This window comes from Falco naumanni, chromosome 1 (genome assembly GCF_017639655.2).
Source record: "Falco naumanni isolate bFalNau1 chromosome 1, bFalNau1.pat, whole genome shotgun sequence".
NCBI classification, from domain to species: domain Eukaryota; kingdom Metazoa; phylum Chordata; class Aves; order Falconiformes; family Falconidae; genus Falco; species Falco naumanni.
This window is the reverse complement of record NC_054054.1, coordinates 109,462,363-109,486,668: the sequence shown is the minus strand read 5'-3', so window position 1 is coordinate 109,486,668 and position 24,306 is coordinate 109,462,363. Positions and strand designations below refer to the sequence as shown.

The 24,306-nt window shown below is 43.0% G+C and overlaps 1 protein-coding gene across 8 annotated transcripts in view; it reads right to left on the bottom strand.

Annotated features, from left to right (window-relative positions):
• Nucleotides 1–24,306, bottom strand: part of CLTC (clathrin heavy chain) — a 34,246-nt gene extending 9,940 nt beyond the window's left edge. Inside the window, exons 1-24 of one of the 8 annotated variants that reach the window (XM_040618249.1) lie at nucleotides 24,028–24,306; nucleotides 15,020–15,227; nucleotides 14,263–14,265; nucleotides 12,642–12,910; nucleotides 12,140–12,301; nucleotides 11,212–11,325; nucleotides 10,671–10,844; nucleotides 9,628–9,825; nucleotides 8,762–8,962; nucleotides 8,024–8,176; nucleotides 7,598–7,720; nucleotides 7,194–7,331; nucleotides 6,905–7,069; nucleotides 6,604–6,784; nucleotides 5,393–5,556; nucleotides 4,411–4,422; nucleotides 3,572–3,697; nucleotides 2,869–3,011; nucleotides 2,225–2,459; nucleotides 1,757–1,879; nucleotides 1,515–1,660; nucleotides 1,165–1,348; nucleotides 634–826; nucleotides 38–195 (exon numbers count right to left, since the gene is read on the bottom strand). In XM_040618249.1, the coding sequence (XP_040474183.1) occupies nucleotides 38–195; nucleotides 634–826; nucleotides 1,165–1,348; nucleotides 1,515–1,660; nucleotides 1,757–1,879; nucleotides 2,225–2,459; nucleotides 2,869–3,011; nucleotides 3,572–3,697; nucleotides 4,411–4,422; nucleotides 5,393–5,556; nucleotides 6,604–6,784; nucleotides 6,905–7,069; nucleotides 7,194–7,331; nucleotides 7,598–7,720; nucleotides 8,024–8,176; nucleotides 8,762–8,962; nucleotides 9,628–9,825; nucleotides 10,671–10,844; nucleotides 11,212–11,325; nucleotides 12,140–12,301; nucleotides 12,642–12,910; nucleotides 14,263–14,265; nucleotides 15,020–15,227; nucleotides 24,028–24,069 (3,615 nt within the window). In that variant the 5' untranslated portion in view covers nucleotides 24,070–24,306. Of the gene's footprint in view, nucleotides 1–37; nucleotides 196–633; nucleotides 827–1,164; nucleotides 1,349–1,514; nucleotides 1,661–1,756; nucleotides 1,880–2,224; nucleotides 2,460–2,868; nucleotides 3,012–3,571; nucleotides 3,698–4,410; nucleotides 4,423–5,392; nucleotides 5,557–6,603; nucleotides 6,785–6,904; nucleotides 7,070–7,193; nucleotides 7,332–7,597; nucleotides 7,721–8,023; nucleotides 8,177–8,761; nucleotides 8,963–9,627; nucleotides 9,826–10,670; nucleotides 10,845–11,211; nucleotides 11,326–12,139; nucleotides 12,302–12,641; nucleotides 12,911–14,262; nucleotides 14,266–15,019; nucleotides 15,228–21,251; nucleotides 21,275–24,027 lie in introns of those variants that run through there. The other 7 variants (XM_040618285.1, XM_040618309.1, XM_040618256.1 and 4 more) reach the window with 7 other exon arrangements.

The following is a 24,306-nucleotide window of genomic DNA, read 5'->3' as shown; positions in this document are numbered from 1 at the left end:
CTGTGATCCAGCAATACTGGAACTCAGTCTCACTCACTTGTTGGATATGTGCGTTGTTTGGTCCATTGATAAACTCCTCTAGCTCTGCTAGACGGTTTGTTTTAGCAAGAGCAAAGATTAATTCCGTTTCCACATATGACTCCCGGGCCTTCTTGCGTGCCATCTGGAGATACTTCACCAGTTCTTCCCAGTTTCCTATGGAACAAGAGTTCAGAATGCTTACTTCCTGCCATTGAGTATGCTTGTGCTTAAGCTGTACCACCAGCTCAACTTAGTTACATGTAAGTATTTCCACAGCTATTCCCAACAATCAAGACTAGCCTTTGTACTGCACATCCTAGACCAGACTAAAGTTGCCTTACAACAGGCCTAACTAGAATCCTGGAATTTAACTTCATGCAAAGACCTTCTTAGTAGCGACTGCTAGTCTCCAGCTAGCTGGAGAAAGTAGTTTTAAGACCACTGAATCTGCAAATGGAATACACTATCTTTACCTGTTCTCACTTAGGGCAGTCTTTGAAGGACCAGATTCCTCTACTTGTATCAAGGTACAGATTTGGCAGAACTACAGATTGAGCCACTACACAAGAGAGCTGAGCAACATCAACAGCAATAAACAAAACTTTATCATACCACTGGCATTGGCAGCTTGAACAACTTCCATGTAGGAGGAAGGATCATCTGCTTTAATATACGAGTCAATTGCTTCCTTTACCATCCCCTTCTGAAGCTGTGCTTTAGCCAGCTGACTCCATACAGCAGGCTCATTGCAGCGTTCAGCAAATTCATATGCACGGTCCAGGTTTCCAATATGCTCTATTAATACCTGAAGAAAGGGTGACCACGATCAGCCACTATTTATAAAGGTCAGTTTTACAAGATGCTGAGCTGTGTTTTGTTACTTCAACGGATCCACAGTTGCTTTTAAAATAGGGACTACTCTGCACAACCCACACAGCCCAAGTGATTTTAGGCTTACGAAGTCTCACTTCAAGAGGATTCAATATACAGCATTCGTTCTACTTTAAGACAAGACACTGAGCAGCTTTGGTCACTTTGCTAATTGGCGTTAAGCGCTGAAGTCACAAGTTAATGGCAAAGTCCTTGTGTTCACATGTCTTAAGGAGTTATAAGACCAATACAGAGACTGAGATTTTAAGATACCTGTACAGCTGATGTGTTGACATCAAATTTCCTGAAGATAGCAAAAGCCTCCTCAAAAAGCTCATTGCTAATAGCTATATTGGCTATGTCTGGAGCATCGTAGTTATCCAAGCGGTTGATGTACTCCATGACACGGGTGCGATCAGCCTTAATAGCTGTAAGAATGAGAAGGTTCTGCAGATTCCTGCATAGAGAAAGAAAATATTAGTACATACCAAGTAACAATCAAGAAATTCACCCTTCCTTCTGAGGAAGGTATTAGTTTATTTGCTGTTCCACGCTACAACAATATAACAGCTGCACTAGGTATGATGTCAAGTTTCCCATGACCTAGTTTTGACTTTACACACCTGTGCTCACTGAACACAGAGTTATCGAGAACTATTTTCTCCAGCAGTTCAATAAGCTCATTAGGAAGATCTGCAGTCATGAAGGCCTTCACAGTAACAGAGACTTCCTCAGGATCCTGTGTCTCTGACAGTGCAGTCTGTACAACCTGTAGGAAGAGCCAAGCAATTGGCAAATCAGTTAAGTTGGGTACTAGCAAGTGAAGTCAGGACAGCAAAGGCTTTTAAAGGTTTGTCAGCCCTACCTGGTCAATTAGCGGTCTTCTGTAGGGGTTGCTTTCCAGTAGTACGCTGGCCCACAGTTCAGGGTCTTTACGACGAACTAAGTAGCGGGAAAGACTTTTGAAGAGGGAGTTCTCATTGCACACCTAGTGAAAGGCAAAGTCTATTCAGAGTGCAGTCACAGCTACCGAATGTACAGTGAATGATCCAATTGTATCGCAACATTAAATAAGCCTGCCTGGGATGCAGATTAGAAATCTCAGGCTTTGGTGCTTCTTTTAGCCTCCTATTCTAAGATATCCAAGGGAGTCCCACTTCTTATTAAGTTTTGCAGAGGGAGATTAAATAGCTACCTATTCTGTTAGAAGTGAGCAGTTCCTAACTTAATACTTTTTAGGAATTAAATGCATTTGTCAGGCAAACCCAACCATCTACCCCATGATACTCAGGTTAGAACTTAACCCATGAGTTCACTGCCTTGGCATACGTACATTAATAAGTTCCAAATCACACTGTCCACGCTCATAAGCCACACAGGCCAGGTGAGGGTCCCTCTTCTCACAGTACTTGCCAACAACACGACTATCATAATAAGGATTCTCACGCAGGAATCTTTCTGGGTTGTTGTTGCTATCAATGTATATTTTGGCCAGTGCATTGTGAGTCGCAGGCTCCTCACAACCCTCGTGAATTCTTGCTTCCAGCCAAGGCAGAAGCAGTTTCAGCCTAGAAGGAAGCAGTTTTCACATTAGAGAGGTTGAGCGAATAAGCAACTACCTGCTTGCAGAGTTTCTTCACTATTCAAGTCAGCTTCAGCATAGGATAGACTCAGTAACTAAAGCAAAAGTTACAGTACTCCGTTTTGACCTGCATTCTAGTTCATTATTATAATGGCATAACATTCTGACACTATGAAAAACATCACATGCCAAAGACACTCATTTTATAGAGGCCGTCTAAGGGAGATCCCCAACACCGGCCAAGAAGTAAAGCAGACTTCTGCTGCTCACTCACCCAACAGCAGCTTCTTGCTATGTCAGTACCGGCTTTAGCTACGTAAGGAGGACATGCATTGATGTAAGAGCAGTGTACTGCCAAACCAGTAATGGTGAAGAGATTTGTATAAGTTCAATACCTGTTTCTTTTCTCAACCTCTGCAACAAGCTCATCAGTCGAAAATTGACCTCTCACTACAAGGATAAGGTTCTTTATCACATCTTCAGAGCAATCCACATCAAGCAGTCCCCCAATAACCACAGGCAGACGGCTTGGATTCACCTGAACAGGATCATTTAAAGAAGTCAGTGTGTTGTCACGCAGCATAGGTGGCCAATACTTATCCCTAGAAGTACACACGAAGGCTGCTTATTAAGATTGACCTCATCTTCCTGCCTTTACTCGCAGCTTCCTGAAGTTCTGGACAAGCTTGAAAGTCAATTCTTCAGCCACCAGGGGTTCACACCACAGTTCAGTGGCTTGCTAATGCTCAGTCCCCAAAGGAGGAGCTCCCGAGCAAGCCAATTTGTCCCTGCAGGAAGTATAAAAAAAGAACTTCCCCACCCCCAACATGCTGGAAGTTAAAATTACCCTAAAAACTCCGAAGTTATTCTACCAAGTCTCCCTCCTTCAAGGGACACATTAGCAGAGGTTACTGCTCAGCTTGACTGAAGAATATGAGACCTGACTCACGTAAGGGCTAACTTAACAGAGGCCATTAACAGCTACTTAATTATGAGGCTGTTTGGAGAATACTTAAATATAATGCCTATAGTTGCATATACTATTAGAAAGATCAATCAGTTTGACCCATTAAAGCCGAGTGACAAATCGTAACTTACCTTCTGCACATAAATCTCAATATATTTTTGGAGATTATTTCTATACAAATACAGCACCAAGTCGTGGACAAAGTCAAAGCGATCACACACAATGATGAGTGGCAACTGGTCAGTGAGTTTAGCTTCCTACAAAGAGAAGAGCCTTAGTAATTTGGTTTTGTTCTTGGGCTTCGGCAGACAAATACAGTCACTTAAAACTGTTAAAGCAGCTGAATTTGGAAAGCCAAAATTCGACACTTAGCCCAATAATGATAGCTCATTGTTCAACTAATTGTTTGCAATATGTAGCAAGTAGGAGTTCTCACGCCCACTTCAGGGTCTACAGCACGAAGCCTTCTGAACTTTAACCCTGCTCTTTCGCACAGCAGAGTATACAAAAGTTTTACAACACAATACAACTATTACAAGCCTAAGCTATGGATAGCATTCTTATCTGCCACTGGTGTTTCGTGTGCAGGATTAGCACTCTGGGATTTCAAAAGGAATTTAACCAAGACTACATTAAGTTATGGTTCACAGTGTAAAACATATATACAAAATTAACTTCAAGTGCCATGTGTCTTGTGATATCTTCTAACTATGGATTTAGAGAACAGTTAAGAATCAAGCCAGTAGCAGTACTACTTAAATTGCTCATCAGATTAGTTATCTAAAAGCATTCAAACTTTCAGCGTAAGATTACAAATGATTACAGTACAGAAGCTTAGGCTATGTGGCAGACAGTATTCTGGATGCATACTTCAGATTACTTATTTGAACATGCACATCCCAGAATATAATCCTACGTATAAATTACACTTAAGGACTTTACACAGGGAGGCCTGTACTGGGAGATTTACCTGGTACATGTCCTGCACATTCCAGACAAGGAACAGCACAAAAAACAATAGCTTTCATCAGGAATTTGACAGCTTGATAACATATCTTAGGTGGCTTGATCAATTTACATACCTTACACCTCGGTGACACCAGGTCATTTTTATAGTATTCTCATTTGAAGAGTTTTGCCATCTTCAGATATGATCAGCAAAATCTAAGACTATACTATGTAACCAACAAACATGAAGGCAGGAAATGTTCCCAGATAAAGTTTTCCCCTCCCACACTGTTTCTCAGTTATTTCTAGCATGTTACATTTGTCGATAAGCTCAGCACTAACAACGGACTACAGAATCGGAACTTGGAACACACCCTTTTTTTCCAGTCTTCAGAACTGTTTCAGCAATGCTCTGAATCCCAGCAATAACAGTCAGTTAGCATGTCCTTACACTGACTGGCACATCCTAGCAGCACTAAACTGTGGTTCACCTGGCTAAGACTTCAGTGTGTATGAGTAAGATGGATCAATCATGAACTCTGAAAGCATTTATGGAATTAATTGACAGAATTAATTTGCTGTTTCAGTAGTTGCTCAGTTGAAGCCGATTATACTGTAAATAACCATTAAGTTTTGAACTCATTTGCCATTGTGGTTCTTCTCAATCTTCAAGTTACCCATTTGCTACTTTATAGCTGACATCTGTAACAAGTTTAGATGAGCTGGTGCTATTATTACAGGTTTAGAGTTCATGCCAGGTCAATCTTCCTAATAGCAGCAAGGAATTGATCTGACAGATTCTCCATTTTTCAGATATTGTTCCAGGCTCAAGTTTTATTAGGAGGTACTGCCAGCATGCTAGACACCTCTGGTTTAAGAGAACAGGTGGACCGTTCAGTGCAAAGGTTAAGTCTTAAGAGCTGCCTCATTTCACTGGTGACACCCACCATGTTTTCTTAGAACCCCAAACAGGCCAAGACAGTCCAGTGCCACCCAAACATTACCTTGAGGAAGTTTTTAACACGTTCAGGGTCATAGCAGTTACTTTCCCTGCAGATTCTTTCCACTTCTTTAATCTGTCCTGTCTTGCATGCAGCCTGAATATACTTGAAGTGCACATCTGGATCCTGGCTGAAGTTCACAATAGAGCCCAGGAAATAAAACAAACCTCGAGGGAAACAGTCAACATGTTATTCTGCTAAAGCATTTGAGGTGGATCAGTATTAGCTTTCTAGCAGGCTTCCAAGTTACAATTACATGAAAATTTCACTCCAACTGCTGCCAAAGTTTACGAAGAACTGAAAAAAGATTCAAGTGTTGCAAGTTTTTTTACAAAACCCATATTGTCCTAGCTGAGTTGAGCCTGTTGTTGTTCCCCATGTACTATGTAGACTAGCACGTTATAGGCAACTTCGTATCATCATCAATTGCCATAGGTCAGCTTTGTTAAAACATCCAACATGTGCCTTCCACACGCTCCCTAGACAGGAGGCGAGGAAGAGTTTAGAAAACCAAAACTAGTTGTGCCCAACAGCTACTATCACACCTTTCACTAAACAGTGCAAAAGCTGCTTGCCATGACCAACAGCTAAAGTTCACTTAAAGCTGATGCCATATAATACCCAACTACTTTAGACAAGTGACTGAAGATTCATTTGGGTTTTGGAAAAAACACATATAAGGCTGCCTATGCAAGAAACCTGTCTAGAATAGCATCTTATTCCAATGAACCATTCTCCCAATTCCGAGAGTCCAAGATTATGTTGTGTTCTCAGCCTTTAAAGAGGTTTTCTTTAAAGCTTAGCAAGATGCTGTTCAGCCACACATCTGCAGAGGTTTGACCACTGATGTACCCCCATGCTGACTAGACAACACACAGGTTGAGAAGTACAAAAGCTAAAGACCCAAAGGCTACACACATTTAAGATGACCATTTTGGACAGAGGAAAAAGGCCAGCAGCTCCTTCAGTTACCTTTTTCAATTGTCCTACAGCTCCAAGCATTTTGGTAGCATTTCAGAAAACTGAAATACGCAACACAATGTTGCACCACCACCATCATCCATAGGACAACAGGTCAGGTTTCAAGACAGTTTTGAGATCTAGCTACTTAAGTTCAATATGGCTTTCTAAATTTCAGCAGATCCAGTCTTCATACACACATGTATAATGATGAGTACTAGCTCCTTTTGCTAGAGGCAAGAGCACAAACTTACCTTCAAAGCTCTTGAAAGACTCAAACAGCTCAATAAGTGACTGTGTCGACAACTGCTCATGGTATTTTGAAGCTACCTGGACACAGATCTGCAGGTTCTGACGAATATTAGCAGACAACATAGCACGCAGACACTCCAAAGAGTCTTCTACCGATAAGGAACCAAAATAATTCACTAGCCACTGCAAAGACAAATAAGCCATTTTAGATTCAAGTAGAACACTCTACACTCTGAAATCAAATGTTGAAATCAATTATTTATGGCCTGGCTTTTGCTGGATTCAGGATATTTAATATCATACCTCAGGATTGAGAAGATGAGTGTGAACTACCGCACGCTTGATGTCATACAAGTCTGTGAAGTGTTCAAGTGCTCTCTGTAGCAAGCCAGCTTTCTCACACAGCTGAGCTATGTGAGCCCGGTCATAGTGAGTAAACATTTGGTTCCCCAGGATAGCATCTGCAACCTAGAAGGAATAGTGAAATGTTTCATTTAGTACCTGAACACTGTCACTAGCATTTGGTATGCACAATAACGCAGTGGCTGGTCTAGCCATAAACAAGCCTGATCCAGTAACACTGAAAGCATACCTGAGGTGCATGCATGAGGTTCATCTCAAGTAAACGTGTCTGCAGAGGACCTTCTGAGGGACGATTATTCTTCAGTGCATCCAGCAAGAAGGCTGTACATTGCTGAATTAAATTGTATTCCATAAAGACATCCACAATCTGCAAAAAACATTTGAGCTTTTGATTAGAAACTGGAAGCATTTTTAAACAAAGTAACATCAAGTGTAGCTTCCAAAGCTACACTGTTTATTCTCACTGCACTAAGCTGTCATTCAGCATTCTTAAAACTAGGCAAGCAACAGCACTGCCCTGGTACGGTAAATCCAAACTTGCAGTTCAAAATCTTTCTCTGACGGCAAGCATATGTCTCCTCTTACCAGTTTAAGGCCTTGAAGTTAACATTTCATAGCAATAAAGTTATTTACTTGTGTTATGTCTGCAAGAGGCTCTTCATCTTGAACAAGCATTTGTGCAAACTGCTGTCCTTGATCAGGGCTGATTCTCATTACATTCCTCAGCAAAAAAATCCAGTCTGGAGTATATCCAACCTGAAGAGATAATGAAAAGTAGTAACTCAGCAAGAGCACACACCTCATTAAATAAAGAGCTCAGTAGAAGCTACTGTCAGTAGCTTACACAATCCAGTCAGGATTTCCTCATTTGGAAAAGGCTACCTAGGAAAGTACGAAAGGATAAATGCGTGAAGTCTAGCAGTAATTATTCACAACAAAACCTTAGGCCTAAGTAGGTACTACACAGGCTCTCAGACCTCACCACAATTACTCCTAGTTACTTTGGAAGGTATGCTAGTTATTCTTTAACACAGGACAGACACGGGCATCTCCTCTCACCTTCTTAGCATACAAAACAATCTTCTGGACTTGTCCCGTTTCAGCAAAACACTGGATGACTTTGTTTGGAACATTGGCTCTCAGATAGACACTAAGTGCTAGCGTAGGATCTACAGATTTCACAAGGTCTCCCAGCTCCTCCGAGCACTCCAGCTGTTAAAGAGATATACACACAGTCAGTCCACTCAGAGTGCCACACTGAAATGCACTACTACCTCCTTCCTCATTTGTCTTACTTTTGGACTCCTCTTAAAAAAAAAAAAAAACACACTCAAGGCCCAGCTTGACAGCTTTATCCGACTCTTTCAGCAGTGATCTATTGGGCTCTGTTCCTTATGCTGGTCCACATGAGTTAAAGGCATTTATAGAGCTAAAAAACAATTAGGTGATGCATTGTATCAGCATCTTTCTTCAGCTAATTAGAGATATAACCACAGCTCAAAGTGGATGTAAGTCAGTACTCAAAGAAGCCTGAAGTGGTTTGGGAAGGAAAAGCAACAGCTCATAAGCTTTCCATACCAAGATCACTCTGCTGTAATTTTAAGTAGAAGGAGTGAAGCTCTTCAGAGTATTTGATCAATTCTCTTGCAGTAATATGGGTCAGTTACAGGTAGAGTGAACAGCCATTGCTCAATGGTTTGATCACACTACCCAACTGAGTTTTCCTGGGGAGGGGGGCTGTGAAGCAGTTATGTCCCTCCCCCTCCAGGGCTCTAAAGGTATCTACCCCAAATTTACCTTATCTTCTTTCAACCATTTTTCCAAGAGCTGTTTGCGTCCCTGCTGAAGCACAGGTCTGCAGAGTTCCAGTGACTCGTACTTATTCAGCTGCCCTTGGTCAAGCAGAATGCCAAAGTATTGGAGTAAAGGGGAAGTCTGTCCCGGCTGAGCTGGAACACTCTGGAACCGGCGTATGGTGTCTGGAGTACGCAGGATTCCCTGCCAGAAACAAGAGATGCGTTTTAGTTTTCTGTTCTGCTGTTGTGACTTGGCAAGAGTTTCTCCAGGAAGCTGAAGTCAGAAATGCTTGCTACAGCGACATTATGTTTTGCCAACCCAGAGCAAGTCAGAAGCAGTACGGCTGAACACCAGCTCAGACACTGCCTTTGAGACATTTTGACAGAAGATGTGCAATAGTAGCCAAATAGACTTGTTTCGGTAGCAATGCAGATTTAAGTTCAGCAGACTGTCCTACAGAATTAAGACACCCTTGTCCTTGCAAGCAAGTTCCTCAATCTGAATCTCTTAGTCCGCCCTTTTTATCCTGTTCCCAGGTGCAGCCTCAGCTAGAGGCTGTATTTTCATAGAGCCTTTTTTAATCATTGGAGACGTAAAGATACATGAGAAACATCAAACCTCATAGCCATTACTTCATCATTTATTCTGTTTCCCCTCTGCGGGCTTTACACAAGCTTTACAATCTTCCAGCATACACTCAGTACTCTCAGCACATAACTGGGAAGAACTTGTACACTAAGTACAACATTAGAACAGCAGCAACAACAAGGTTCTGGTCTTGCCACTTCAGAAATTCAGTGAGCTTTCCTGAAGCAAGAAGTTTAAACCAGTGGAGCTCAGTACTGCTCTGAATATCAGTCTATTACCTTTGGGGCATTAGCTGCCACTTTCGCTGCCTCCGAATAGTTCCCTTGTGCAAAAAGTGCATTGAATTTTCTGGCAAAGAGTTCCTCAGCACCTGCCAGGTTGTTGCGGACAGCCATTCGTAAAGCTAGGTCAGGATTCTGCAGCACATTTGTAATATACGGAATAATATTCTCTTCTTCCACACACACTGAGAGCACCTGAATAAATCATCAAGGAAAACTTCTAGTTAGTCCAAATATAAGACGTGACCCAAGGGCTAAGCTAACCTCTAAAAGGAAAGCTATGGCATTCATGGGAAGCTTTTTCATCCCCTGGTAACTGCAGAGTCTTCTTGCCATTTTACTTGAGAATCACACCTCTGGTTAGGAAGAACCTCTACCATTCAATTACTGCATCAAGGCAGACTACTAACAGCAGATTAAACTGAGGCATTTACAGAGGTCAGAAATCCAGGGATGTAAGCATTATCCTTCTCTAACATGTACTCAGTGTCTTCAGGATCCCAGAGGATAAACTAGGAACAAGTCTGCTCTGCATTACACATGCTCAACAAGCAACAACATCTGAAATTAATTCAGTCTAAATGTTAGCAGACTGGTTTAAACTAGTTAAGTTAGGTGTGTATGGAGATACAGTAGCAAGTCTCCCTGGGCACTCAGAACACTGTCAGACATCAGATGTTCTGAAGAGTTAAAAGTTACTGTAGTTAAGATTTTCATTAGCAAGCGCTCTGCAAGAGGATACAATCTGCCCCCCAAGAGGTATATTCTAGTTCCATCCTCAACAGCAGGACAGTGTTTAGATCCACTGACTGCCATTACAAAACCCCCAAAATTATGCAACCTGAACCAGAGTTGTAGAAGAAACTGTAAGTAATACAAGCTGCCCTCCTGTTCAACTACCCAATACCACCATAACTCTCATTTTATTATTCTGTCTTGTTAATGTCTGGAAACTTTTAGACAAATGAAAATGCTACAATGTATCATTATGGGCCAGTGGGATTAGCTAAACAAGTGGTTTCCAGGCCAAGCTTCCTTACTTGTCCCTTTCTGTTTACTCCAATAATTCCAGCTGTTGCTTCATGCTGTGCAGTAACAAATATGGTCTCTCCACTTATTCTGTTCATGTAGATACAGGTACCAGTTTCCAGGTCATACAAATGAATATAGCCATATTTCGTTATGAGAAATACCACATCGTGCTTGTCGCTGATCTGCAGAACAGGAACAGATTAATCAGATTTGGTACTGGATAAAACAAGTGCATGCTTTTAAGAATCAGAAGACAGCTGTGCCATTTCTATTCTACTATTTCAGTAGAATGATGTTTTAAAAGCCTGAAAGACAGTTAAATATATGTGGATATTTCTTTCATAAATAAGAGCACAATGTCTTTGAATGCTGCTTCAGTTTCCATGTTTACTTTAACACTACTGAAGCAGGAGCAGAAATCACAGCAGCTTAGTGCCAAGCCTCAGGTCAATATATTGACCACCTGGCTTCCAGTGTCCTGTTACAGTGTCACATCCACCAAGAGAAGCTACAGACTTGTTCTTGTGCTCTTGTTTGCAGCTCTCATACCTGCATGGCAACAGGAAAGTCATTTTGTGCTTCAGGAGGAAAGAAGACATCCACTGCTTTCTTTGGAAATGGCTGATTCCCAGTAGGTGGTGTGCCAACTTCAATGATATGCAACTGTGCAATAGATAAATTAAATACAAGAGCTAAGAGACTAATCTTATGTAACAATAGACTCAACAATGAAGATACAGCAATTCTTTTGCTGCTAAGTCTTAATCCCAAACTTAGACAAAGATAAGCCAAGTCAGTCTTCCTGAGTATTTTGTACTGTGGCTAAGGGTCTGGCATACTGTATTCATGTATCATAGATGAGGGAAACAGTTAAGCATGATCTTCAGTTACCCCTAGCTACTTCAAAGTTTAAGAATTCAGTTAGGTCACTTTATAAGCACTCTTTTGACTTGGTTAACACTCTGCAGAGACAGTTCTGATGAGGTTTCTTTGAATCTAGCTTTGGTTTTACTTTGTTTTAGCTGTCATACAGTAGCTCACATAATTCCAGCGCTAGTATTAGACTACTAGTTAGCCTTGTAACACTTAAGTGTTTCATTTTCGTCCAGTAATTTGGAAGTAAATTAAGCCTGATACTGGGGATGAGCATTGAAGAAAGATTACAACAGCTTTCCCCTTAAGCTTAGCCTGTGAAGCTGAAAGTCACATGTTTCAGGCAGCTAATTAGGCTAGTCATGACATGCCACCTCACTTCATGACTTGAAACAGACTCCTACTACATCAGGTAGTCCCTGCTGTGAAGCTCTGTATGCCCCAATTTTCATATACATTAGTTATATAGCATCCAGACTGACACGTAGTCCTTTTTTTATTTTTTCCTAAAGGCAACTTTGTGCATTAAACCACTTGTTTTTCTGGAAGCAGATAACCAGAGTGAGTCATTAAAGATTACAGAATACTTAGAACCAAGTCTTACCTTACCCCCAGCTTGCCCTCTTACTGCAAAACAGAAGAGAGTGGATTCTTCAGCATTTCCTTCCATCTTGAACTGTGCAAAGCTAGCTGCATGTCCCTCAATTGGTTGTGATACTTTTCTATCTACAGAATATAGCTGCATTGCTCCCACAACACGATTTTGCTAGATAAGACAGAACAAGAGTCAGAAGTAACAGGCACTCATTCCGTAATCTAATTTAAGTTAGTGTCGGTAAATATGTTGTCATATGAATCTGAAGCACCACACCATGCTTTCTCCTTACAAAGGCATCACATCAGACTTTTAACCTTGTACTATTGTTTGTACCATTACTGTAAAATTTTCAGTCACGCTTAAGTTTGTTACTTAAATATCAAGGCAACCATTTACATTCCCAACAATGTTTTAGGAAAAAACACACACACCAGTCCCGCTCCTATAGAAGGAGGAAACTACAGAAGCCCTGGGCTTCCCATAGCAGGCCTTCCTAGTAGTAAAGTACCTGTGCAGATATGCCAGTTAGCAGTAGCCACTTCTGCTTAGCATCAGTACGGTAGTTGATGATCTGGCAGCCAGCAAGACTAGAATGGCGATCAAACATTTTCACGGGCTGCGATTCCCCCTCCATACTCCAATGGTAGACTGCATTATCTGTTACAAGGGCGACAGTATTCAGAGAGATCCACTTCCAGAAGGTGACATCATCTGTCATCGTATGAGCCTTCATTTTGCTCTTCATTTCAATATTGAATATTTGAAGCGTCTTCCCAGCTAGAAAACACAACAGAGCCACGTTACAGTTTCCGCTTGTTACTTCAAGCACTGGTTAAAAGTAGAAGAGCTGGACTGTGACATTAACCCTCACAACATCCTTCAAGAAAATCCTTTTATATACTGACAGTATCTTCAGCATCCAGCTATTACTTTTAACCAGACTACACTCCTAGGGCTAATTTTACCAGTTTGCCACCACCCAGCAATCAAACAGATGTGAAAAACAACTTGGTAGGAGGCAAGCTTTAGCTACACAAACAAGTTGTTTGATACTTCATGTACATCAAAACTAGGTTACAATAATGCTGAGTCTCCTGAAAGTTGAGGAGAGCTATGCCAGTGTCATTAAAAACTATGCCCACATCTGTTTTAAGTACAAAAAAGCGCACAACATGGAACAGTCAAGTTGGCAGAGGGCTTTCGTAATTCAGACACATTAACTAAAACCCTTAGGTTGCACTAATGGGATACACAGCTACTGGCTGCAAACCAGACTAACAGAAACTGGGCAAGGAAAGGAACCTAGTGACCAACACAAGCTCTAGAAGGCAAGAGGAAAAGTTCTGCAAATTACATAGAATGGTGCATACATACATCCTGAACAGCCACCTGCAGTCATTTCTACCAGATTTTACAATGCAGTGGCATGCAAGGAATTATTTCTTGCTGTTGAGAAGATAAGGAAGGTTCTGACCAACTTCTAGTTTTAGGAGACAGCTATTTCAACACATGCTAGTGTAGCCCAAGAGGAATATAAAAGATCTCATGAAACCAGGCACAGCACAGGTCAGAATAACTGTTACAGTTACTGACTGTAACTCAGCTTGATAAAAATCAGTGCCAGATGGGCAAGTGCCTTCACTCATAGAGGATGAGTTTAGTTAGAAGCCCCCATTAGTTCAGCTATTGGCGCAAGATGCAGAGTCAGGAGTTTCTCCAGAGATGGAGCAGACCGTTTAACACAGTGTTACACAGGCTACTGTGTTTGTTTCCGTATCTAGTGCAGCTGGAGCTTTAGAGTCAAAGGAGATGACATCCGGGTAAGATGCTATGTAAAGCATATTAAGAGGCAAAAATCTAGGCTTCATTCAAAAGGGTCAGTTCTGTTTATAAAAAGCTTGATACCAAGATCCCAATAGTTTAAGCACGCATCAAGTTCTTGAGTGGATTAGTTTTCTGAATTTTAAGGATTCCCTTGGTTGGGAGGGCATGAAAAACCTCTGAATTTTAGGATTTCAGTTGCTTAAACTCTACTGTTCAGCCATGTGCACCATAGATTTGAGCCATTTTATACTGCTTCTTTTCATAAAACACAACAGGAACTAGTACAGTCAATTAAAGTAACTCACCGTCTGCACACACAAGAAAGCATTAAAGTTGTGACAAAACAGCAGCACAGTATTAAAGTCAAACTTAGATCTAACATTGAATACATATAAACCTTTCCATTCGCAAGACATGCATTTCTACGGCACCAGTATTTAAGTCTTTTTGGGGTGAGAGATCAACACTTCTGGAGACTCCAGAGGAATGCTTATTCTCTCTATCACCAGAGATACCAAGTTAGCTGACCTTGTGCTTTATTCACCACACGAGTCTTTCCTGCATAGTTTTACTCTTCTTATCACTGACTGATAAAAGAAACATGCACAAACTGGGGCACCGGCCTCTTCCAGCAAGGCCAGACTAAGGCCTTCAGGAATATTTCCCTTCCTCCCCAGTCTTAAGTGTTCCTCTCTGGAAAGAGAAGCTTAGTTGACAGCCCTTATACACTTTAGGAGATCAGGTCTCACTTCCCTCTAACATGACTCCAGAAGTATCTCAAAAGCCTGCACTTTCCTCCCAGCTCTCCCGCTCAGAAGCTGTAAGCATTCTGACTGAAACCTCATTCTAATGACCAGCAAATGGCAGGTTGCCCCAGCTGAAGCTTACTGCCCAGCTACCTTCAGAAGAATTGAAAATGCATTAAACTTAAGCTCCCATTAAGCTGTGGAAGACTGGTAAGGGATCCTCCCACATCAACTGCCTGAGAGACTTCAGTCATAAACTAGTCTTACAGAAAGCTCTCCATCCACTTCAAACATTTCTTTATCAGGGCTTCCATACCTTTTAATGCAATGACTTTACTGGCAGGGTTCATGATAGCACTGTCAGCTGAAATTGGTCTTCGAATAGGGTTGCTGGGGTCATTCATGTCAATGATCACCACTTGAGCCTGTTCTCCTACTTTCTCTCTTATGCAGATGAATTTGTCAGACTCCATCGTCAGAGTGCTGAAGCCAATGTTTGCTGGGTTGATGCCCAGATTTTGGAGCTGAAAGAGAAAAAAGGTTTAGCATTAAGTTACACCTCAGTAGTAGACACGAGCTTTTTTGAAAGGTACTAGGCTTCACACATCTTTGTGACAATACAACTCCACTACCCTAAAATGATATGGCACACAAATTCTTGCCACCTTCAATGGAGCCCAGCAAGCTTTCTGAAGAAGCCCAGTGTCACTCAAGTGCTGGGCACCTTGTCTTCAAGGTCCATTCACAACTTACTGTTTCGAGAACTCTACTTTTGAGCCCCTCAAATGGTTTAAGGCACGCTGAACTTGCTGGTACTGGTAGCCATGCCAGAGTTGCAGCTTCAGCACTCACTCTCACCAGCTTTGCTTTCAGAGCTCCAACTTATTTCATTGAGCTTGACAGCCATCACTATTTCAAGCTTAACATCACATGTGAGGCGTCTGAGCTTTATCCTCATAGAGTTAAAAAAAGCTACCTGTCTAGCAATTAGCCTAGTCCTGTCTGGCAGCAAGTCTGTATTACCACCCAGGAGGCAGAGCTAACGCATACGAGATGGACATGATTGAAATCAGAAATGGCTCATCCACAGCCATACTTGACACAGAAGATTATTGATAAACCACCTCCTTTCCTGCTGAGGCACAGCCTGCTTCTGTAAGACTTTAAATGCATACCTTATAATTATAGCTCTAGTATGGCATGCAACAAAACAGCTCAGTCAATGCCACTTCATGGTGTTTGCAACAGGCTAATGTATTAGGGTGTTAGTAGTGAAACAAAGCTTATTCCATTTTTAACAGTGGAAATGCAGAATGGTTAGTTCACCTCACATACAAATACCCAGCTTGTGGGTCGATATACCTTAAAAACACAACATCAGTCTTCTACCATTAGAGGAGTTACCACTTCTGGTATTTCTGATATCTTTCTTTCTGGGAGACTGTTTAAACTTCAAGCTCAAGGTCTCCCACAAAGGGCTAGACCTCCAAAGCCATTTTAGTATTATTGTACTAGTTTGAAGCAAAACACTAAGCTCTTATCAGCTGTGTTCTGTACAAGCTCCGAGATGACCATGCCTCTGCTGCTTTGTTCCTGCCTACTTGCAGCTTCTGATAAAGAGGGTGTTTTACTACACTTCCCCTTTGCCCCAGCCTTCAGACAGCACATGCAAAGGGACAAGTAACATCTAAGATATGGCACACCAACTTAACAGAAGCAGCTTCAAAAAAGGCACTTCAGTGGATGATTTATAACATCCAGTGAATCAAGACAGCCAGATCTTGGGGCAGCTTAAGGTTGAGACTCAAAAGCAAGTCAGTTTTAGCTCCTCAGGTCTGCTTGAAGGGAGAACTGGAAGAAGATTCAGCCTTTGGGCATGGTTCTCTGGTCACTCTGCATTTAAGTCCTTTGTCCTAAAGTATGCTATTTCATAGCCGTTACCTTGCTCTTTCAAGAGAGGACTTCACGATTTGAAGCTCTTCTGTCAGGTTCGAATACTACCAAAAAAATGTTCGGGCTCTTCAAGGGCTCATTTCAGAACTAGTTTACAGAGAGCTAACACTGATTTCTTTTGGTAAATTTAAGGTCAACACAGCTTTTCTTCTTCAAGAGATTTTAAGAGAGAAAAGGCTGTAAGCAGGACAGATTTAAATGTAATTCCTGATCCAGACAGCAAGCTGGTTACCTGACTGACTAGCTGAAGCCCTTCTTTCAAGGCAGAAAACCAACACTTCCTGCAACTTAACACAGTGAATAGTTTTGTTCAAACACAGCTCCCTTCACATCCGTCCCCCTGACAGTAAAGTCAGGAAATTTTCATGTGAAAGACAAGTGTTTTATCAGCTTCCACATGACAAAACTGTCTTTATGCTACAGCTATTAAAAAATAAAATATATTTTTTTAAAAAATCCAACTACTTCCTTGACAGGTCAGAACTCTTAACTCAAATTTAAGTGAGTATTTGAGGTCCAGTATCACAGAACCTGACCACACATTCTTCAGCAACACCGATTCACTTACAATATTTCAGATTTAAGCTCAAACCTTCCTTTCACACCTTTATTTGGATAGTGTTCTCTAGGCCTGGGACTCCATACATCAGTTAGGCAGGTGTATATGCAACCCGGTCACACCCCTGCAGGCAGAGAAGGCTTGAAGATGGAAGAGTTTCATCTGGTAGAGCTGAGAGACTTACTCCAGATTACTCCAGGAAATGTGGCATTTCCTTTTGATAGGCCTGCAAGCTTGACAGGTGCAAAGTCATTTATCAAGCACTCAATTTCCTTGTTAATTTGGTAGAGAAGCACATTTTCAGAGGGCCAAGTACTCCACCTGGCAGTTAACTCACAGCACTATACTCAAACAAACGTTGTTGACAGAACAAATCAAAAGCAGCAAGGTCTAGCAGATGGCAGACCTCTTAGGGAGGTCTAGGCATAACCACTGAATCAAAGTTGCTTAGGTATTGCAAGACAGATTTATCTCCAACACGACCAGACTGCCATCTGTTAGGTGTCACATCCGAGGTATCCAACCTTGGTTCGTAGCAGAATACGTGGCCCTTTCTAAACTTAAGACCATTTTCAAACGTCGAGTATTTCTTTGAAAATATTTAGTGAACTGGCACTAGAGCGCTGAAGAAAGCCTGGGGAAGTTTTCTGATGGAGGCATGACCGTTACTGAGGTCTTTAAGTAAACAAGCTTTCTTCTAACATTTCATCTTCTAATCTCAACAGCCCCGAGCATACGAACTAAGCCTGCTTCGAGCCCGAGACAGGAAGCTGACTCTCTGACAATCTCTGCATTTGATTACACAAGAGCATCACCAGCCAGGAGTGGCACTTGCTTTGCTCAGCTGGCAAAGCTAACAGGAACTTTTCTTGCCTGCACTCAGACCTACTATACAGAACTTTTGAGAGTATAGATCAGTCCCTGGAGTATAGGTTGTTTTCTTCCCCAAACAGGCTAAAGTTCAGGTGAGTTAAGGCAGGAGTGTTTATAAAGCTAAGCAAAGTAAACAGAGACTAAGATTACTATTAGGAAACATGACAGGAGGTATTTCTCTGATGGCTTTTATTATGAAAACCTCAATACTATTCCACACACAAACCCCTGAGTTTGCAATACAACTGAGAGTACAGAGGTTTATGGCAGATTTTCTATCCCTTCTCCACTTACCACAGTGAAAAAAACCCCAGATGTTTAATATTGCACTCACTTAGGTCCACCAATTCACAAACAAGTTTAGAAGATTGAAAAAAAAAAGAGGAAATGTTAGATACTCCTACATTATACTACAAAAAACACTTCCTTGGCTTTCAAGCAGATATGAAAGCAGAACTTGCTAGCTGCGCTTGGGCAACCAATTTACAGTTCAAGTTATTTTATACCACCATTTGTTGGAAAGTTCAGTTACACTGGTCTCCCGGAAGCACGCTGAGAAGAAAGCGTTCTGTCAAGTAGCTGCTCCATTACAGCAGAACCATGAAACAGGTTGCCAGAGACAGCAGCAGCTCTTCTGTTCAGCAGAGATGTCACCATGAAGGAGCCTCATCTAACCCAAAATTGGATACTTCAGTCAACTGCAGGCTGTACTGAACCATCGAATTCTGTGATGGCATTTATCTGAACAGCATCGAGACATGAATCATTATAACACAGCAAGTGAAAAGTCTGACTAGCAAAATTATTTTTTCACTGGAAGATAATTCAAGTATGTTCTTGGTAACTTACCCAGCAAAATTGTCACGTTACATGCACGTTTGACATCAAACTGAATGGTAAAATTGCTGACCAGAGTCTCTTTGTTGACCCGTTCCTGGAACATTCGCTTTCTTGTGACAGTTTGCTTAGCTGTCAAATAATTTCTCCTTGCCTACAAGGAAGGGCGCGGAACTGCTGAGTATGCATTTCACCTCGACTCTCACTCAACAGGATATAACCACTGTTCTTGTAGCCACAAGCAGCTGCTTAGTCTCTGCCCAGAGACTCCTTATCTACATGCAGCTAGAAATCATGTAGCTGGAAAATGCCAGCTAACAAAAAACCTCCCAGTCTTTTCAGAAGCACAGAGCTCTTTGACGTGCCGTTGAGTCACATTAGCTCTATTGCATGGCCATGCTTTAGTAGGCTTTGATTGAACAAGGTGGACATCAGGCTACATTTCAACCACTTATTTAGTTCCATACATTAAAAAAGACAAAGCAAACTTCAATCGCACAGAAGAGTTTTATCTGTGCCGATCTGTCAGAATTACTGACTGCAGCTCTGTAACACCAGAGTCCTGACACCAGTCAACGGCTCCAAAGTACTTCAAGCCTACCAGTGCAAGGTAAGAGCTAGTTTGTGACAGGCTAGGAAGTTACACTGTCATCAGATAAGAGACCTCTGCAACATTCAAGAGCTCTATTTCTATATCCTTCCTATTTTCTGCCTCACCCTCAACAGGCCGAGGTAGCCATCCGGTGTCAGCAGCCACAGGCATGCTGTGTGACTTCTTCAGTTACAAGCCACAGCTGAGACTTACCACTGAAAACCGAGTTCAGAACCACTGGCTGCCATTATTTCTCTTTGGTTAAGCACCACAGCCCCAGCACCAAGCACTGATGTGTACCACCACCAAGACAAGCAGGCCTGTTGACTTCAATATCTGCTGCGAGGGATGTGCCAAGAAGAATAGCTTATAAACTGCTTAACCAAGTGTTCCTATCCAATTAGTTCATACACACACGCACGCACTCCTCAAGATACTTTGATTCCTCACAGCATCCTTTGTTACAGATTTTCCCTCTGTAAGAATGCTCCAAACTCACCAGCTTTAGGAATTCAGATTCACTAAAAAGGAGAGCGCAAGAATGCCACCAAAACAGCATTAGGCGCAGCAGTCCTCCAATTCCTAACGTAAAAAACAAAAAACCACCAAAAAAACAAAAAACCACCAAAAAAACAAAAAACCACCAAAACATTGTATCAAACTCATGCTGTTACAGCAGAGATTTAGTGTTCTAGGATATATTCAACTGTCTCACTGTCAGCACAATACCTGGAAGCATTTTGTTGTTCATCATTGTTAGACTGAAGTAGTAGACGTGTAAGTTTTATTATATGATGCCTTGGCTGTGCAGTTTTATTCAGTTAGCTCTTTGGCATAGCTAGCTATGATTCTGAGAGCCATCCATCTAGCCACCACGCTAGAATATCATAGCCACTATTCAGGTTTGCTCCACTAAAGACCAACAGATACCAAACCCCCTTTCCTAGTTTAAAAAGAGTAGTTCTGTGTCAGTAGCAAGTGCATAGCCTGAGCTGACAGTTTTCTGAACTGTCTAGACAAGTCTACACAGTAATTTAACTTTTTAAATATATCTAGGTTCAGAAGAGTATTTATTAATGCCAGTCACAGCAGCGTGCCTGGTCCAAGTTCAATTTTCATCTGTTTCAGGGTAGTGTGGCTACATTAATTGGCAATTGCAGTTCATCACCTGCTAACTAACCTTCTCACTCATCAACTTGTAATCCTAGAAAAGCTCCACACACCTACCACAGTAATCAGCTGTGTTTTACTTTCACCCTCAAGTAAAAATTCCAGAGGCACCAGCCTATGGAATCCCTAAAACCTAGACACAAATAACCAGATTTGCATTCATTCAGCATACTGAACTCTGATCTCCCACTACATGCCTACTGGATCATTTCCTCGTGCCCACTTAAAAAAAAAAAAAAAAAAAAGGAGCACTATAAAGTTTTATAACATCAGTCTGGTAGTTTTGATAGCACAGGAATCAAGTTTCCCCTTGGAACTTCCCAAGGAAAATGTTTCTCTACAGTGTGTTGTTGATGTTCTTTTGTGGCAAGGCAGGCATCTACAATAGACAATACACAGATAACATCCTACATACTTGCAGCTACTGAGATTTCAGAGCTATGCAGTGGGACTCAAACAAAACCCAAAGTCTGTCTACACATTTTGGTTTTAGACTTCACTTAGTAACTATCCAGACAGCTTACTTAACCCTAGTAAGTTAACTAGTTGCCACATCTTACTTACCCAAACTAGATCTTTAGGTCAAATTGCAGGTACAAAGCATGCTGTACTGTGTACCCAAGAGGTAACACATTCAGAAGTGCAACAGCGCAGGGCTTCTGGAGCCTGTAACTTTTCATTCCCATATGGCACAGCCACCATGCTGACAGCAACGGATCACGCCAGCGTGCCTCAAGGAGTACAACCAGGTTGGAGCTTTGTCAGAAAATGGTCATGTAACTGTCTGTACCTGCAGTAGTGGATCCAGGGAGAACCAGTATCATACTACAGGTATTGCTGACTGCCAGTCTTCTATATTAATTAAACACAAATTTCAATAATTATCTCACAAGAACATTCTCATTCACATCCATCACCTGCCTTTTTATGAATAAGGCTCCAGCTGAGTACCTTGTCTTTTGTTAGGCATCAGCTACAAACTTACAAGTGTTGCACAACACCTGTACAACAAGTTTCCTAGACAAAGTAGGTCAGGCACAGTTCAAGAAATTGTATTGAGTCCACCAGGACCTCCTATGAAATGCTTAGAATATGCTAAAGTGCTTCTGGATAGCAAGAACATAGCAATATCAATTTATCCGCTCTCAAAATTTACTCCAACAGCAAGTCAGAAGCTTAAGCATGAAACCAGTACCTCTGAGAATTAAGAGTTCCTCGGATTTTTTTCAATTAAACAGAATGAGGAAGTTCAGTAGGTACAGCAAACTGAAGCATTATGGCCAAGAACCACGTATATGCAGGCTCAAAGGCTGGACACCCAGCCTCACAGAACACCAGCTCTCATATGCAGTTGTAAACGATATTGGTTAAGCCAGTGCTTTACATTAAATAAGAAAGGGGGGGGGGGGGGAATGCAAATAAACAGATAAATCAGTATTTCGTCAGAACATTGTGTTCTGCAATAGAGCTGGTCTGAAACCTATCAGGACTTCTGGAGTGAAGCAGATGAGTTTCATTATGTAATAGTACTCATGTCATTAGAGAGCTGGTAGCAGGTCACATGCAAGGTTTGTATCTTAAATAATGTATCATAGATGCATTTCCACAATACTTTATTAAGAACTAAACTACCCAGAGGGATGAGTTTCACCAGAGTACACAAAACCTTCTCAACACCTGGTTCCAGGCTATGCCACTATCAGGAGAGAACACTTGCTCAGAGCTGAAGCTCTGGCAAACTTGTGAGATTCTCCAGTCAGTGCTGCTTGCTGAAGAAAAGCCCAGGGCTAAACCTGAGCTATGAGTTCTGGCCTGGTTTTAAACTGATTTTGAAGTAAAATTGTCCAATGCTCAACAGTTAACTAGCTAAATAAAAGCCAATCACGGCAGCATTTTTTAAATCTAAAAATAATACTATAGACAGCAATTTGCACAGCAAAGTAAGGATTTTGCAACTGTTCTTCTAACAAGGTGTCAATAAATTAGTTTCTTTCCATTTAGGCTAGAAAAAAGCCACTACAAATCATGCAAATCCATCACTATGTTAGCGCCTACCACTGCCCCAGTTAGCTAAGCACAAACTACACACAGACACTGACATCGCCAGGAAAGAGGGCTACAGACAGGTTGCCAGAAGCCCCTGCCTAGGTATGCCAATGTCATTTTTACTATATAATTTCTGCTCAAAAACCCCCAAACACTCCTCAGCAGCAGAGTCAAGCTTGATAGCATCACAGCTACAACAACTGTGGATGAGAAACATGGCTTACAGTACTTCGCCCTATAGCCTGCTCAGGTAGGAAGCGCACGTTGCACAACTGTATCACGGCTTCCACACCCCTCCCTGCACGCCAGCTGCCCCGATGGGCAGGAGAGCTGCACGCTGATTTGAGAAGGTAACCTCGCATTCCTGCAGCAGAGGCATTTTATAGAGTTTGTTACTAGTGCCTTCAGGAGGCCACGTTAAAAAGAAACCTGAAGGCCGTTACTTGGAAATAATCTATCAGCACGTCGTTATGGTTTAATGAGACACAAACCTGTAATTGTTAGAGACCAGCAGCCCTGGCACTGGGGTGCCCGCACTGCCACAGCCGTGCTGCAGGGAAGCCCGCAGCAGCTTTCGCCTTCGACTGCAATACGTGGTTTCTCTTCGCAGAGGATGACATTACGAGTCAGAACACCAGGAAAACGGTTTAGAACGTCCTTACAAGTCTTAGCCTCGTTAAAAAAAAAATAAATTAAGGAATACACGAGGTCAGCTCGGCCACCTCGTTCACGTGCCCCCCGGCAGACCTGCTACAGGAAGCTTTCCCCACTCTTTTTCCCGCAGTCGGCCCCTCTCCTCGGTGGCGAAGAGGAGCCACCCGCACTCTCCCTCCCCGTGCCGCACCGCCCTGCCAGTGCTAGCGTGGGCACGGCGCCAGCCTCGCCTACACCGCGGGACGACACCGCTCCGCCGCCGGGAGGGCGAGCCCGGCACCGGGCAAGGGCGGGATGCCCGGCCCCGAGGCCCCTGACCGCCCTCCCCCAGGCCTGGCAGGGCCCCGCGGCGCCCCAGCCCTTCCCCCGGCGCCCCGGGCCCACAGGCAGGCGGCGGGCGCGCTGGAAGGTGCCCTTCGGGGCAGCACGGCGGCAGCGCCGGCAAGGCCTGCGGGGAGGCGGGCAGCCCGCCCCGGAGGGGCCTGGGCCACCCCACGAGCCGCGGGGAGGGAGCGCGAGCGGGCCCGGGGCCCCTCGCCCAGACACCGGCCCCAAGCAGCTCCTCCCGCCTGAGGGAGCGGCCCGCCCGCCCCAGCGCGCGCCCGCCCGCCCCGGCCCCCACCGGCCCCTCGGCGCCCACCTGGAGGTGCTCCTGGAAGCGAATCGGCAGGATCTGGGCCATGGTGGCGGCGGGCTGAGGCTCCAGTCCGAGGCCGGACCGGAGTCGCACCTCAGCGGGGTCCGGGCGGAGCGGGGAAGCGGGACCGCAATGGCGGACCGGGCCAGCGAGCGGGGAGAGCCGCGGCGATCCGGAAGCTGCCCCCGCCGGCGGAAGGATACCGCCACGGAAGGAAGAGGCCTGCCCTCACCTGCCGGGACCAGTCTTAACTGCGCCGGCCGGGCGGAAGGATCCCGGCGA